This window comes from Lutra lutra, chromosome 10 (assembly GCF_902655055.1).
Source record: "Lutra lutra chromosome 10, mLutLut1.2, whole genome shotgun sequence".
Lineage (NCBI taxonomy): Eukaryota > Metazoa > Chordata > Mammalia > Carnivora > Mustelidae > Lutra > Lutra lutra.
In genome coordinates, this window is record NC_062287.1 from 57,138,889 (window position 1) to 57,156,743 (window position 17,855).

At 36.4% G+C, this 17,855-nt stretch overlaps 1 protein-coding gene across 1 annotated transcript in view; it reads left to right on the forward strand.

Moving 5' to 3' along the window:
• The window catches only part of FCHSD2 (FCH and double SH3 domains 2), a 297,456-nt gene that overhangs the window by 170,069 nt on the left and 109,532 nt on the right, over window positions 1-17,855 (forward strand). The window contains exon 8 of the mRNA XM_047690735.1: window positions 110-238. Coding sequence (XP_047546691.1) covers window positions 110-238 — 129 coding nt within the window. The remainder of the gene's footprint in view (window positions 1-109; window positions 239-17,855) is intronic.

Here is a 17,855-nt window from a genome sequence, read left to right on the forward strand (position 1 = left end):
GGGGAGCCATTAATTGCCATTAATTGCCAGCTAAGAATGGTATCCTCATTTATCTTACAGTGCAATATCAGTTTGTGTTGATTTTTTTTTCTCTTTCACTATGTTTTAGTTAAAAGCCCGGCGATCTGAATGTAATTCTAAAGCTACCCATGCAAGGAATGATTATCTTCTTACACTAGCAGCAGCAAATGCACACCAGGATCGCTACTATCAAACAGATTTAGTTAACATTATGAAGGTAATACAGCCTTAATATCTGTGCTCATTTGTTTCGTTAGAGACAAAACAACTCGTGAGTTGACTATTCAGTAGATAGCATTGGGTCAGTAGAATAGCAGCCAGGTTTCTTTGCATTTCTTTGAACTATACTTGATATTGTTTGGGTACTCTATCTTTCAGGTAATTCTGAATTAATTTTTAATATAAGAAAGTATTTAAAGCCAAATCACAGTAAAAAGACTAACTGTAGTCTCTAGTAGTGGCAGATATTTACTGTATGATGGTTATTAATATATAAGATACAGAATAAGATTTTTTTAAGGCTTAGATTTTTAAAATTTTATAATTTTACCTTTAATTAATAGGTAAACGTGTATGTTGATGTTTTATGATTTTGAGGTACCCATGAGAAGAAGAGAAAATGTCTGGTAATTATATGAAAATGTCTCTACCCTAGGTAGCGCTCTGAAATGTAGATAGATTGTATTATACTTTCTTGTGTACTCAAACTCAATTTGGTCTTTCCCTGTTTATACATGTATTTGTTTCTTTCACTTCCAATGAAGTAAAAGAAAAGGGGTAGAGAAGAAAATCTTTTTTAAACTTCTGCCAGATTTCACCTGTCGCTGCATAGAGTGTATCTCATTTTCTCCTGTCTTCTTAAGGACCCAAACATTTGATTATTCTGTCTTTCTCTTACATTTTCAACCCATCCTTTTCAAATATTGTTCTTAATGACTGTCAAAACACATTAATTGAATTGCTTGCTTTACAGATCAGAATCTTTGAGAAAGGGGATGCAACAGGAGTGGGTGCTCTTTTCTTCTACAGGGCCTCTGGGAAAGAGATAAACTCTGTCTAGAAACTGTAAGTTCTTTCCTTGAAAGTAGACAGGACATTTCCGGATACTCCATTTTTCAAGGAAAAATGGGAGTCATAGAGTCAAACTGGGCTAAGAAGTATCCAGTTGCAAAATGTTTTCTTCCCTTTCTGTTCATTGCCTGAACTCCCCTTTTCCTAGCTTCTGTTCTGTTTTGAATTCCACTGGTTAGAACATGGGTGGTAAGAGAGACAAGGGATTGTTTTGACATCCCAGATGAGAGCTCTGTTTACGTTCCCCAATAAAATGTTAGACCTAGAGGTTTAGGCATCTTAGTATTTTATTGGGTGTACATAGCCCTTCAGATTTACAAGAACCAACTAGAGACTTGACCTCCCGTTTTACCATGCTTTCTCTAGGGAAATATATATGTCTACTCAGTCTTAGACAACCCATTTATTAAAGAAGATACTCAATACAGTTTACACTTAAAGTTGTGATTTCCTGTATACTTCCCACTCTTAAAGCTGTTAACTATATATTTCCCCTTTGAATACTTTAAAATGAACATACTAGTTAAGCAGCAGCAAAAATAAAATCTTTATGTTTTTTAAATTGAATCTTCAGGCTAAAAGACCTCTTTCTTGAAACCCTGTGGCCTTTGATGAACTGGGAAAGGTACAGTATTATTTTGGGGGTGTATCTTCTGCCCAATACAAAGAGGAAGTTAATGGGCCTGGCCAGCTCTCAGATTATCTATCTTTGAACTTGCTTTGAATTCCTAATGCAGATATTTGATCGGCATTGGTTAGGTTATGCTTCAGATAACTCATTTCAGTCGACATTGTAAGGTACTGGAATGATAAAAATAGAGGCTGGAGTCCTCTTTTGTCCCTTAAAAATAGACAGATATATTCTCAGTTTTCATGTTGTGTATGTGTGAATTCATTTTCTTCCTCATGTTAATGCTGTAGTCTGCAGCGTGGAAAACTGTCATCAGTCATATTGTTAGCTGCTGAGTGAGTTTCTATCATTGAATTGACAGTGGCCTTTCGTACCTTTCTTAGAAAAGTCTTGTTTTCTGAATTGTTGTTAAGGTTATGATGCCCTAGCTAGGATCTTTTTAAACAAATTCTATGGATAATTTTGAGGCAGGAGGTTTGATTCTTTGGTTTAATCATAAGCATTTAATAGTCACTTACAATGTGGTAGATAGTGGACTACGCTTTGGGAAGAAGCAGAGATGAGTAAGACACTATCTTCAAAGAGCTCAGTCTGGTGGAAGAGAGAGAAATATATAGAAATGATTACAAATTAGAGTAATGAAGCCCCACATCGGGCTCTCTGCTCAATAGGGAGCCTGCTTCCTCCGCTCTTTCTGCCTGCCTCTCTGCCTACTTGTGAGTTCTGTCTGTCAAATAAATAAATAAAATCTTAAAAGAATAACGAAATTACTTATTGGTGGAGGACCGTAATTAGTAATATTAACAACTATTCCTTTTTCTCTTTGATTGCTCAATATTACTCTGGCATTATCCTAATCATTTTAGGCATATTATCCTTTATCATTTTTTTCTTTATCTTAGTTAGAATTCATAGTTCATTATTTAAATACCATTCTAGCCTATAAATGGAATGAAATGAAATTCCAACCCAGGAGGAACCCAGATAACCTCTTTCTTTGTACCTGAATCCAAGTAGCCAAGTACTACTGAAAACAGTCTTTAAACAGAACACATTTATGTTCATAAACTAATGTGGAACCCGTCTCAAATGGACCCTGAACATTTGGGTCCATTTGGTCATTTCCTTGGTTGACTCCCTAATATTTTTAACATTTCTTTCAACTTTTTTCCATCTCAAACCTCGAATTTACCTCTTCTCTTTCACACTTAGCAAGTGGTCTTCTAATTTACAGAGAAAATACAAGCCATTAAAAGGGAACTCCATTATTTTCCCATTACCTGCCTTCATGTGTGTTCAAGATTCCTCCAAGGAACCTCAACAACAGAGTTGTTTTTCCTGTCTAAAGATGATCCTTTCACCTCGGTTTTGGATAATGCCTTTTCAGGATCAAAACAACTATTCTATTTTCTTACATATCTTGGACATTGTATTCTTAGGTTAAAAGTGTAGAAGAAAAAAAAAATGCTGGAGAGTGAGAGCGAAGTAACTGTTTGGTGTCCAGCATGGCCAGGTGCTGTCTAGGTACTTTAAATACCTTCTTTCATTTAGTTTTCATAATATCTTTCGAGCTAAATATCATTATCCCTGTTCTGCAAATCATATAGCAGAGCGTCAGTGAGGTTCAGGGAATGTGTGTATATTCAGGACTTAAAGTCTCTGTGACTTCAGAGCCTGTGTTCTTTACTAGATACCACACTGTTTTCTACATTGCATTCCAATCTTCTTCTTCTTCTTTTTTTTTAGCTTTATACATTATTTTATTTTATTTTTTGTGTGTTTATCTTTTTATTTTCTTTAACTTTTTAAAAAGTTTTATTTTTTTTTCAGTGTTCCAAAATTCATTGTTTATGCACCACATCCAGTGCTCCATGCAATATGTGCCCTCCGTAATACCAGGCTCACCCAACCTTCCACCCTCCTCCCCTCCAAAACCCTCAGTTTGTTTCTCAGAGTCCACAGTCTCTCATGTTTGTTTTCCCCTCCAATTTCCCCCATCTCACTTCTCCTCTCCATCTGCCCATGTCCTCTGTGTTTTTCCTTATGCTTCACAAGTAAGTGAAACCATATGATACTTGACACTCTCTGCTTGACTTATTTCACTCAGCATAATCTCTTCCAGTCCCATCCATTTTGATAAAAAAGTTGGTATTCATTCTTCCTCATGGAGGCATAATACTCCATTGTATATATGGACCATATCTTCTTTATCCATTCATCTGTTGAAGGGCATCTTGACTCTTTCCACAGTTTGGCAACTGTGGCCATTGCTGCTATGAACATTGGGGTACAGATGGCCCTTCTTTTCACTACATCTGTATCTTTGGGGTAAATACCCAGTGGTGCAATTGCAGGGTCATAGGGAAGCCCTATTTTTAGTTTCTTAAGGAATCTCCACACTGTTTTCCAAAGTGGCTGCACCAACTTGCATTCCCACCAACAGTGTAAGAGGGTTCCCCTTTCTCCACATCCTCTCCAACACATATTGTTTACTGTCTTGTTGATTTTGGCCATTCTAACTGGTATCAGGTGGTATCTCAATGTGGTTTTGATTTGAGTCTCCCTGATAGCTACTGATGATGAACATTTTTTCATGTGTCTGATAGCCATTTGCATGTCTTCTTTGGAGAAGTGTTTGTTCATGTGTTCTCCCCATTTTTTGACGTGATTATCTGTTTTGTGTGTGTTGAGTTTGAAGAGTTATTTGTAGATCTTGGATATCAGCCCTTTGTAGTGTCATTTGTGAATATATCTTCTCCCATTCCGTGGGTTGCCTCTTTGTTTTGTTGACTGTTTCCTTTGCTGTGCAGAAGCTTTTGATTTTGATGAAGTCCCAAAAGTTCATTTTTGCTTTTGTTTCCTTTGCCTTTGGAGACATGGCTTGAAAGAAGTTGCTGTGGCTGATGTCGAAGAGGTTCTCCTATATTCTTCCTATGTTCTTCTTCTATTTCCATAGGTTCTCCTATGTCCTATGTTCTCCTCTAGAATTTTGATAGATTTCTGCCTCATGTTGAGGTCTGTTATCCATTTCAAGTTTATCTTTGTGTATGGTGTAAGAGAATGGTCGAGTTTCATTCTTCTACACATAGCTGTTCAATCTTCCCAGCACCTTTTATTGAAGAGACTTTATCTTTTTTCCACTGTATATTTTTTCCTGCTTTGTTGAAGATTATTTGACCATAGAGTTGAGGGTCCGTATCTGGGCTCTCTACTCTGTTCCACTGGTCTATGTGTCCGTTTTTGTGCCAGTGCCATGCTGTCTTGGTGATCACAGCTTTGTAGTAAAGCTTGATCTTGGGCAAATATTTATGCCCCCAATACGGGCACAGCCAACTACATAGGACAACTGTTAATCAAGATAAAGAGTCATATTGATAGGAATACATTAATAGTAGGGGATCTTAACATGCCATTCTCAGTAATAGACAGATCATCCAAGCAGAAAGTCGATAAAGAAACAAGAGCATCGAATGACACATTGGATCAGATGGACCTCATAGATATATACAGAACATTCCACCCTAAAACAACAGAATACTCATTCTTCTCGTGTGCACATGGAACTTTCTCCAGAATAGACCACATACTGGGTCACAAATCAGTGAGAGTGAGATTATTCCCTGCATATTCTTAGACCACAATGCTTTGAAACTGGAACTCAACTACAAGAAACAGTTTGGAAGGAATTCAAACACTTGGAAGCTTAAGACCACCCTGCTTAAGAATGTTTGGATCAACCAAGAAATCAAAGAAGAACTTAAACAATTAATGGAAACCAATGAGAATGAAGACAGTTCGGTCCAAAACCTATGGAATACAACAAAGGCGGTCCTAAGGGGGAAATACATAGCCATCCAAGCCTCACTCAAAAAAATTGAAAAAATCCAGAATACACCAGCTCTCTTTACACCTTAAAGAACTGGAAAATCAAAAATTAAGCCAACCCCACACACAAGAAGGGAAATAATCAAGATTAGAGCAGAGATCAATGAAATAGAAACTAGAGATACAGTAGAACACATCAACGAAACTAGAAGCTGATTTTTTGAAAGAATCAATAAGATCAATAAACCACTGGCCAAACTAATCCAAAAGAAAAGAGAGAGGACCCAAATTAATAAATTATGAATGAAAAGGGAAAGAGCATGACTAACACCAAAGAAATAGAAAACAATCATCAGAAATTATTATCAACAGTTACATGCCAGTAAGTTAAGCAGCCTAGATGAAATGAATGCATTACTGGAAACCTATAAACTTCCAAAACTGAATCAGGAAGAAATTGACAACCTGAGTAGACCAATATCTAGTAACGACATTGAAGCAGTGACCAAAAATCTCCAAAAAACAAGAGCCTAGGACTTGATGGATTCCCTGGAGAATTCTACCAGACATTCAGAGAAATAATACCTATTCTCCTGAAGCTGTTTCAAGAAGTAGAAACAGAAGGAAAACTTCCAGACTCTTTTTATGAAGCCAGCGTTACTCTGATCCCCAAACCAGGCAAAGACTCCACCAAAAAGGAAAATTTCAGACCAATATCCCTGATGAATATGGATGCCAAAGATTCTCAACAAGATCCTAGCTAATAGGATCCAACAGTACTTTAAAAAGATTATCCACCGTGACCAGGTGGGATTTATTTATGGGATACAAGGGTGGTTCAACATTCACAAATCAGTGTGATAAAACAAATCAATAAGAGAAGAGAGAAGAACCATACGGTCCTCTCAATTGATGCAGAAAAAACATTTGACAAGCTACAGCATCCATTCCTGATTAAAACACTTCAAAGTATAGGGATAGAGGGAACATTCCTCAACTTCATAAAATCTATCTATGAGAAACCCACAGTGAATATCACCCTCAATGGAGAAAAGCTGACAGCCTTCCCTTCTGGCTACTGGGAAGTAAGGTAGTTTGTTTCTCAAAATTCCTTTTTTTGTAGCATATTTTTGTATCATAAATATCAAAAATATCATAAGCTAATATTTTATAAGCTTGGGTAGTATATTAGTAGTTTGGATAGGGAAGGATGAAACACAGTGCATCAAAGTAGAAAAGGGAAGGAATGTCCAGCTAATGAGAATTTGGAAAGTTTAAAATAACACTAGGACTAGATGATAATTGGGCAAAGTAATAAAAATTAAACATCATCTTTCTATGTGAAATAAATCTAGAAAATATAATATGGCATATCTTTTGCAGATACTTGTTTTGGTTAAGTGAGGAGAAAGTCATTATTGGTAACCAAGTCCCTTACTCATACGGCTTTTTTAGCTAACCACTAAATATTCTGAGAGTTTTCCTCATTCACATGTGGAATTATGGAACTCATTTTTTTTTAAAAGTCAAGACTCTTTTGGTTTCCCTGCCGAATAATTCTCTGCTGTTGTACTTCTCTTTCACCCAGTGTTTGTTCACTTTATAAATTATCATGAAAGCTTCAAATCTCTGCTTCTATTACTTTGCATCCTCTTTCTTTATGTCCTCTTTCTTAGAGTAATCGTTTGGCCCAATTTTTATGAATATTCTATCAGTCCCAATTCTGTGTGTTAACCTTACCCTTACTATTATCCATGGTTTGCCTTTCCATCAGTGGCTGCAATTTTCTAAACGGGAGGCAGCTCTTTGTTCCCTTGAGTAAGTGCCCCGTCCTAGGTTTCAGATGACAACTGCTATCAATCTGTCCTCCAAAGCGCTAAAGCTGCACTGTGCAGTACGGTAGTCCTTAGGTACATGCGACTGTTTTAAATAATTAAAAATAAGTAAAATCTTAAATTCTGTTCTGTAGTCATAATATCCACATTTCAAGTGCTCCAGAGCCTCATGTGGCTAGTGGTCACATACTGTATAGTACAGATCTAGCATATTTCCATCATCACGGAAAGTTCTGTTGGACAGCAGTGCTCTGAAGGCTATTTAGTTTTTACTTGTTTTCCTTCCATCCTTGTTTCTCTGGCTAGCATCAAATCTGCTGATCATTTTTCTCAGTAATTATGACCATGATTATATATGTGTTATTTCAGAATTAATTGCTCCTTCGTTTGCACTCTATACTTGGAAATAAAATAGGAGTTGGCAAACATTTTCTGTAAAGTGCCTAACAGTAAATATTTTAGGTTTCTCTGTCACAACCATTCAGCCCTGACCTTGTCATTGACAACATGTAAACAAATGAATGGTTGAGTTCCAGTAAAACTTTATTTACAAAGATGGGTGTTGAGCTGGATTTGACTCATAGGCCTTAGTTGCTGATCCTTGGCATAGGACTTGAAACTGAATATGAAATTTTCAAATGTAAGTACATTCAAAGGTTGATAAATACCCATTAACTCACCACTCAACCTTAGAAATGAAACAGTAACTAGTAAAATGGAAGCCTCCTATGTGACTCTTCCTAAAATACATCTCTCTCATCCACCATGTTGTAACTGCTTTTCTGACGATATATAGTGTATCATACTCTGCATCTTGCTTTTTGCCCACTAAATACTATATTTGTGGATTAATACCATTTTTTTACCTTATTCATTATCATTTTGCTATATAGTATTTCATTGTGTATGTTTTATAAATTACTTACTGATGTTCTCAACTGAAATGTTTGTTGGTTTTGTTTTACTTATAAATGAAACAGTGCTGCTATTAAATGTTCTTGTATATATCTCCTGGTGTTCTTCTGCAAGAAGTCCTTAAAGAATTATACCTAGGAGTGGTGTGTTCCAGCCACTTTACTGAAGAGTGTCAGATTGTGTTACAGCTCCTTTTATTATATCTTTTAACATTGTTTTCTTGTCCTGCTAAACTTAGCAAGTATTTCAATGTGTACTGGTGATAGGCATCTGGGGATTCAGAGGTGAATTAGACATGATCCATACAGTCACTGAGCCAGCAATAAGGCTATAATTCTCTGGAGCAGCCCCAAAGGGCTTAAGACCTATGAGGTGGTAGATCCTTTCCCTTGCTTTATTGGTTATGTTATACCTGGCTTCCTGTGACACAGAAGGAGAAAATCAGAATGCTTCTTGCCCATTTTTTAAAGCAAAAATTGCCCAAAATTATAAAGCAGTAATTTTAAAATATTTTTAGCATTTGAACAACTGCTACAAACTCCTGCATGGAATCCTTGTATACAAAGCAGATAAAAGGAGGCTGTTTGGTTAAAACTTGTGAGGCTGTTTCCCCTTTGTATGTTTTCCCCATTCCCTCTACCTGTGTATGTCGTCTTCTACTTACTTTGGGTTTGTGAGAGATATTATACTGAATACCAGGGCTCCTTGAAATAAAATTTGGAAACTGTTCTAAGATAGGATTTTCCAACTAGTAAATTTCTTATAGAATTCTAAGCTTTACCTAGGTGATTTCCTTGCTAGACGTTTTCAAAGTAATGTTTTAAAAATGTAAATCACGGGTGCCTGAGTGGCTCAGTTGGTTAAGCGACTGCCTTCAGCTCAGGTCATGATCCTGGAGTCCCGAGATCAAGTTCCATATTCGGCTCCCTGCTCGGCAGGGAGTCTGTTTCTGCTGACCTGTCTCGTCTCATGTTCTCTTTCATTCTCTCTCTCAAATAAATGAATAAAATCTTTTAAAAAATGTAAATCAGATCATGATAATCTACTGTTCACATCCTCTAGTGACAACTGAATATTCTGGCTTAAGGACTTATCCTGGGGGCGCCTGGGTGGCTCAGGGGGATAAGCCTCTGCCTTCAGCTCAGGTCATGATCTCCGGGACCTGGAATCGAGCCCCACATCGGGCTCTCTGCTCGGTGAGGAGCCTGCTTCTCCTCTCTCTCTCTGCCTGCCTCTCTGCCTACCTGTGATCTCTGTCTGTCAAATAAATAAATAAAATCTTTGGAACAACAACAAGAAAAAACCCCAAAAACTTTAAGGACTTATCCTGGGCTGGAGAATCAATAATAAATGAGGAGTTCTAAAGCAGAGAATACATAAAACTACTTATGGGAGTAGTGTATAAGGTGACAAGAGGCAAAAGGAGAAAACTTAAACTGGCTCTTTAGAGTCAACTTTATTAAGGTATAATTAATATAAAATAAAATGCATCTATTTTAAGTATAGTGTTGGTCGAGTGTTGACACACATATATATATATATATATATATATATCCATGTAATTGCTGTCAGAATCATAATATATAGACTATTTCTGTCCCCAAAACTTCACTCTTGTTCCTTTTGCAGTTATATTTAGTTTGTATCACTATGTAGTAAATCAACCCAAACTTAGAGACTTTAAATTATCTCCATCTACTATTTCATAGTTTTTTAGTTTAAAAACCCAGGTGGGCTGAGCTGGGTCCTCTGCTTAGGATCTTACAAAGGCAGAACCTTGATTTTGATTTTGCCTGGACTGAGTTCTTCTCTGGAGACTCTTGAGAGATTCTATTCCCAGGGTCATTCAGGTTGTTGACTTAAGTCCTTTTTTGCTTGATGGCTATAGACTGAAAGTCACTCAGATTGCTTTCAAGGCCATTCCATATGACTCCCTTTATCTCCCAACCAGTGCGTAGACTCTTGTTCATGTTTTCAATCTCTGACTTTCTCTTTTGCTACTAACCAGAGAAAATTTGGGGCTTTTAAAGGGCTCCTGTGATGAAATTAGGTCTACCAGATAATCTCTCTTTTGCCATATAATATAACATTATCATAGGAATAATATTGCATCGTTCATGAATTTTCTCCACACTCAGATTATGTAATGACAAGTGTTGTTGGGATCATTTTATAATTCTGCTTCCCTCCATAGTCCTGTATTTATTTTGTTAAATTTATTCCTAAGTATGTCAATGTTACTTATAACCATTGTGTTTTCATTTCATCTTTCAATTCTTTTTATTAATATCTAGAAATACAGTTGATTTTCATATATTGACTTATGGCAGTTACTATGTTACTCTGCATAACAGATTACTGTAAAGCTTAGTGGCTTTAAACAACATAGGTATTTATTTTTCCCTTGAATCTATACTTTGGACAGAGCTCAGTGGGGATAACTTATCTCTGTACCATTCCACATCAGCTAGAGCAGCTTAAAGGCTAGCCACTGAATTCTTCTGAGAGTGTACTTTCTCCCATGTTTAGTGCTTGGTGCTCCATGTTGCCTGAGACTCTGGGGGGCTGTCAGCTGGAGTTTCTGCACATGGCTTCTCTGTGTTGCCTGGGCTTCTTCTCAGTATTGGGTTCCAAAGACAAATTATGTGAGGAGGGGAAGGAGGCTGGCCAGGCAGTATTGCCTTTTATGAAATAGTCTCAAAGGTCATACAATTTCTTTTCTGCATTCCATTCGTCAAAGCAGTTACAAGGTTCAACCCAAGATCAAGAGGGGTTGATGGGATAGATTTTGCTTCTTCGTGCAGTATGGCAAAGTTATGGAAGAAGAGGTAGCACCAGAAATATTGCTGTGACTGTTTTTTGGCAAATACAATCTGCTACATGACTTTTATCCTGCAGTCTTCCTAAATTCACTTATTCTGGTAGCTTTTTTTGTGGATTCTTTACAGTTTTAAATAACCATGATCATGTCATAGTTTAATTTCTGTCTTTTTTCTTAAAGATTTTATTTATTATGAGAGAGAGAGAGAGAATGCACGCACACAGGCAAGGAAGGGACAGAGGGAGAGGGAAAAGCAGACTCCCCACTGAGCAGAGAGCCCAATGCAGGGCTCGATCTCAACACCCTGGGACCATGACCTGAGCCATGGGCAAATGCTTATCCACCTGAGCCACCCAGGCACACCTATTTCTGTATTTCTAATCTAGAAGTCTTTTTATTTCTTGCCTTATTCTATTGGCTAGGATCTTTAGTACAGTGGTGAATAGAAGTGGTTAGAGTTGATATCCTTGTCTTATTCTGAGATCTTTTGGGGAAAGTAAAAAACCAACTTTTGAAGAATTATTTTGGTAAAATACACAAAACATTAAATTCTCCATTTTATTTTTTTATTTTTTTAAAGATTTTATTTCTTTATTTGACAGATAGAGATCACAAGTAGGCAGAGAGGCAGGCAGAGAGAGAGAGAGAGGAGGAAGTAGGCTCCCAGCCGAGCAGAGAACTGGACTCGGGGCTCGATGCGGGGCTTGATCCCAGGACTCTGGGATCATGACCTGAGCCAAAGGCAGAGGCTTTAACCCACTGAGCCACCCAGGCGCCCCTAAATTCTCCATTTTAACCATTTCCTTTTTTTTCTTTTCAATTCCAGTATCATTAGCATATCATGTTATATTAGTTTCAGGTGTACAATATAATGATTCAACAGTTCTATACATTAGTCAGTGTTCATCATGATAAGTGCACTCTTAATTTTCTTTATCTCCTCTCTGGTAACCATCAGTTTGTTCTCTATAGTTAAAAGTTTGTTTTTTGGTTAGTCTCTTTTTTTCTTTGTTTTGTTTCTTAAATTCCCCATATGAATGAAATTGTATGGTATTTGTCTTTCTCTGACTTACTTCACATTATCCATGTAGTTGCAAATGGCAGTATATCATTCTTTTTGTGGCTGAATAATATTCCATTGTGTATGTTTACCACATCAATCAGTAGATACGTGGCTGCTTCCATAATTCAACTATTGTAAATAACGCTGCAGTAAACATAGGGGTGCATATATCTCTTCAAATTAGTGTTTTCGTATTCTTTGGATAAATACCCAGTAGTGGAATTAATGAATCATATGGTAATTCTGTTTTTAATTTTTTGAGGAACCTTCACACTGTTTTCTACAGTGGCTACACTGGTTTGCATTCCAACCATCAGTAAATGAGGATTATTATTATTATTTTTTTAAGATTTTATTTATTTATTTGACAGAGAGAAATCACAAGCAGGCAGAGAGGCAGGCAGAGAGAGAGGAGGAAGCAGGCTCCCCGCTGAGCAGAAAGCCCGACTCGGGGCTCGAACCCAGGACCTGGGATCATGACCTGAGCCGAAGGCAGCGGCTTAACCCACTGAGCCACCCAGGCGCCCCAATAAGGATTATTTTTACTCCACATCCTCACCAACACTTGTTTTTTCTTATGTTTTTGATGTTAGCCATTCTGACAGGTATGAAGTGATACCTCATTGTGGTTTTGATTTGCATTTCCCTGATGATCAGTGATACTGAGCATCTTTTCATGTGTCTGTTGGCCATCTCTGTGTATTCTTTGGAAAAATGCCTGTTCATGTCTTTGCCCATTTTTAAATTGGATTTTTTTTTTTTATGTTGAATTGTGGAAGTTCTTTATATATTCTGGATGCTGACCCTTTGTCAGATAGGTCATTTGCAAATATCTCCTCCTATTCAGTAGGTTTTCTTTTAGTTTTTTTGACTGTTTCTTTGCTGTTCAAAAGCTTTTTATTTTGATGTACTCTCAGTAGTTTATTTTTGCTTTTGTTTCCTTGCCTCGGTAGACATATCTAGAAAAATGTTGCTACTACTAATATCAGAGAAGTTACCACCTGTGCTCTTCTAGGATTTTTATGGTTTTCTGCCTCACATTTAGGTCTTTAATGCATTTTGAAGTTATTTTTGTGTATGGTGTAAGAAAGTGGTCCAATTTCATTCTTTTGCAAGGGGCTGTCCATTTTTCCCTGTGCCATTTGTTAAAGAAACTTTTTCCCATTGCATATTCTTGCCTTCTTTGTCAAAGATTAATTAATTAATCATGGGTTTATTTCTAGATTTTCCATTTTGTTCCATTGATCTATGTGTCTCTTTTTGTGCCAATGCCATATTGTTTTGGTTACTACACCTTTGAAGTGTATCTTGAAATCTGAGATTCTAATACTTCCAGTTTTGTTCTTTTTCAAGACTACTTGGGCTATTGTGACCTTTTGTGTTTCCATAAAAATTTTAGGATTGTTTGTTCTAGTTCTGTGAAAAATGCTATTAGTATTTTGAAAGGGATTATTTTTAAGATTTTATTTATTTGAGAGAGAGAGAGAGAGAGCATGAGCAGGGGGAGGGGCAGAAAGAGAGGGAGAAGGATACTCCCCACTGAGCAAGAGCCCTACATGGGGCTCAATGCCAGGACCTTGAGATCATGACCTGAGCCAAAATCAGACGCTTAACTGACTGAGCCACCCAGGTGCCCCATGATAGGGATTGCATTAGATCTGTAGATTGCTTAGTATGGACAATCAATCTGTAGATTAATAGTATGGACATTTAACAATGTTTGTTCTTCCAATCCATGAGCATATAATATCTTTCCATTTGTTTGTGTCATCTTCAGTTTCTTTCATTGTTGTTTTATAGTTTCTGAAGTACAGGTCTTTTTACATCTGTGGTTAAGTTTATTCGTAGGTATTTTATTATGTTTGGTGCAGTTATAAATGGGATTATTTTCTTAATTTTCTCTTTCTGCTTCTTCATTTAGTGTATAGAAATGCAGTGGTTTTCTATATTTTGATTTTGTATCTTGTGACCTTACTGAATTCATTTATCAGTCTAGTAGTCTTTTGGTGGAGTCTTTAGGGTATTTTATATATAGTATCATGTCATCTACAAATAGTGAAAGTTTTACTTCTTCCTTACCAATTTGGATGCCTTTTATTCCTTTTTCTTGTTTGATTTCTGTGGCTAGGACTTCCAGTACTTAGTTGAATAAAAGTGGTGAGAAGAGACATCCTTGTCTTATTTCTGATCTTCAGGAAAAAGCTTTCAGTTTTTCATCATTGAGTATGATATTAGCTGTGGGTTTTTCATATATAACCCTTACTATATTAGAGGTTTGTTACCTCTAAACCTACTTTGTTGGCAGTTTTTAATCACAAATGGAAATTCCACTTTGTCAGATGCTTTTTCTGCATCTGTTGAAATGATCATATGGTTTTTATTCTTCCTCTTGTTGATGTATCATGTTGATTGATTTGTGAATGTTGAACCACCTTTGCCCCTCAGGAATAAATCTCACCTGATCATGGCAAATGATTTTTTTTAATGTATTGTTGGATTTGGCTTGCTAATATTTTGTTGAGGATTTTTGCATCTATGTTCTTCACAGATATTGACCTATAGTTCTCTTTTTTTGTGGTGTCTTTATCTGGTCTTAGTATCAGGGTAATGTTGGTCTCATAGACTGAATCTGAAAGCTTTTCTTCCTCTTCTATTTTTTGGACTATTTTGAAAAGGATAGGTATTAACTTGTCTTAAATGTTTGGCAGAATTCACCTGTGAAGCTGTTTGTTCCTGGAGTTTTGTTCGTTGGGAGTTTTTTTGATTCCTGATTCAATTTTGTTGATGGTAATCAGTCTGTTCAAGTTTTCTATTTCTTCCTGATTCCATTTTGGGAAATTATATGTTTCTAGGAACTTACCCATTTCTTCTAGGTTGTCCAATATGTTGGCATATAAGTTTTCATAATATTCTTATGTACTCCTTTGTATTTCTGTGGTGTTGGTTGTTATTTCTCATGTTTCATTTCTCATTTTGTTTATTTGAGTCTCCTCTCTCTCTCTCTCTCTCTCTCTCTCTCTTTTTGATGAGTCTAGCTAAAGGTTATCAATTTTTTTTACCTTTTCAAAGAACCGGCTCCTGGTTTCATTGATCTGTTTTCTTCTTTTTTACTTCTATTTTGTTTATTTCTGCTCTCTTCTGTATTATTATCTTCCTTCTACCAGTTATGTGTTTTGTTCTTTTTTAGCTCTTAAATGTGTAAAATTAGGTTGTTTATTTGAGATTTTTCTTGCTTCTTGGGATAGGCCTGTATTGCTATAAACTTCCCTCATAGAATAGCCATTACTGCATCCCAAAGGTTTGGACTATTGTGCTTTCATTTTCATTTTTCTCTGTGTATTTTTTTATTTCCTCTTTGATTTCTTGATTGACCCATTCATCATTTAGCAGCATATTATTTAACGTCCATGTATTTTTGTTCTTTCCAGATTTTTTTCTTGTAGTTGACTTCTTATTTCATAGTGTTGTGGTCAGAAAAGGTGAATGATAAGACTTTGATCTCTTTGAATTTCTTGAGACTTATTTTGTGCGCTAAAATGTGATCTGTTGTGGAGAATGTGCCATGTGCACTTGAATGTATATTCTGCTGTTTTAGATGGAATGTTCTGTGTCTGTCTGTTAGATCCATCTAGTCCAATGTGTCATTCAGAGCCACTGTTTGCTTACTGATTTTCTGTCTGGATGGTCTATCCATTGATGTAAGTGGGGTGTTAAAGTCCCCTACTGTTACTGTATTACTATCATTTACTTCCTTTATATTTGTTATTAACTGCTTTATATATTTTATATATATTGAGTGCTCCCACATTAGGCGCATAAATATTTACAATTGTTATATCTTCTTGTTGGGTTGTTCTGCTTATGACTATATAGTGTCCTTCTTTTTCTATTTTTATAGTCTTTGTTTTAAAGTCTATTTTGTGGGGTGCCTGGGTGGCTCAGTTGGTTAAAGCCTCTGCTTTCGGCTCAGATCATGATCTCAGGGTCCTGGGATCGAGCCCCACATTGGGCTCTCTGCTCAGCAAGGATCCTGCTTCCCCCTCTCTATCTGCCTGTCTCTCTGCCTGGTTGTGATCTCTGCCTGTCAAAATAAATAAATAAAATATTTTTTAAAAATAAAGTCTATTTTGTCCAGTATAAGTATTGCTACTCTGGCTTTCTTTTTCCTTCCATTTGCATGATAAATGCTTTTCCATCCCCTCACTTTCAATTTGCATGTGTCTTTAAGTCTGAAAGGAGTCTCTTGTAGACAGCATATTGTTGGGTCTTGTTTTTTATCCATTTCATCACCCTATGTCTTTTGATTGGAGCATTTAGCCTATTTACAATCAAAGTAATTATTGGTAAGTGTGTACTTAATGCCTTTTTGTTATTTGTTTTATGTTTGTTTTGTAGTTCTTGTTTGTCCCTTTCATCTCTTGTTCTCTTTTCTCATGGCTTGCTGGCTTTATGTAGTGGTATAATTGGATTCCTCTCTATTTTTTGTGTGTCTATTAGTGGTTTTTGATTTGTAGTTATCATTAAGTTTGCATATAAAAACTTCTGCATAGAGTAGTCAATATATTAAGTTAATGGTCCTTTAAGTGTGAACTCTTTTCTTCTTCTTCAAGTTTTTATTTAAATTCCAGTTAGTTAATATACAGTGTAATATTGGTTTCAGATGTAGAATTAGTGATTCAACACTTCCATACAATATCCAGTGACTATCACAACCAGTGCACTCCTTAATCCCCGTCACCATTTAACCTATCCCCCGACCTTCTTCCCCTCTCATAACTATCAGTTTATTCTCTATAATTAGGAGTCTGTTTCTTGGTTACCTCTCTCTTTTCTCTCCCTGTGTTCTTTTGTTTCTTAAAATTCCACATATGAGTGAGATTATGTGGTATTTGTCTTCCTCTGACTGACTAGATAGCAACATGCAAAAGAATGAAATTGGACCACTTTCTTACACCATACACAAAAATAAATTCAAAGTGGATTAAAAACCTAAATGTGAACAGGAAATCATTAAAATCCTAGAGGAAACACAGGCTATAACCTCTTTGACATTTGCTATAGCAACTTCTTACTAGGTATGTCTCCTGAGGCAAAGGAAACAAAAGCAAAAGTAGACTATTGGGAACTTCATCAGAATAAGAAGCTTCTGCACAGCAAAGGAAACAATCAATAAGACTAAAAGTCAGCCTACAGAATGGGAGAAGATATTTGCAAATGATATATCTGATAACACCCAGAAACAAATAATTCAGTTAAAAAATAAGCAGAGGATATGAATAGACATTTTTCCAAAGAAGACATACAGATGGCCAGTAGACACATGGCCTTCACATTTTAGATATATGGTGTTATAATTTACATCTTTTTGTTTTGTGAATCCCCTGATGGATCTTTATAGATACACTTAATTTTATTGCTTTCCTCCTTCCTATTTTTCCTCCTTTAATTTATGTTGTCTGCTTTGCACTCAGAGTCCCTTTTAACATATCTTGTAGGGCTGGTTTACTGGTTATGAATTCCTTTTAACTTTTGTTTGTCTGGGAAACTCTTTATCTCTCCTTTTATTCTGAATGATAGCCTTGCTGGATAGAGTGTTCTTGGCTGCAGATTTTTTTTCTTTTATCACTTTAACTATATCATGCCACTCTCTTCTGGCCTACAGAGTTCCTGCTA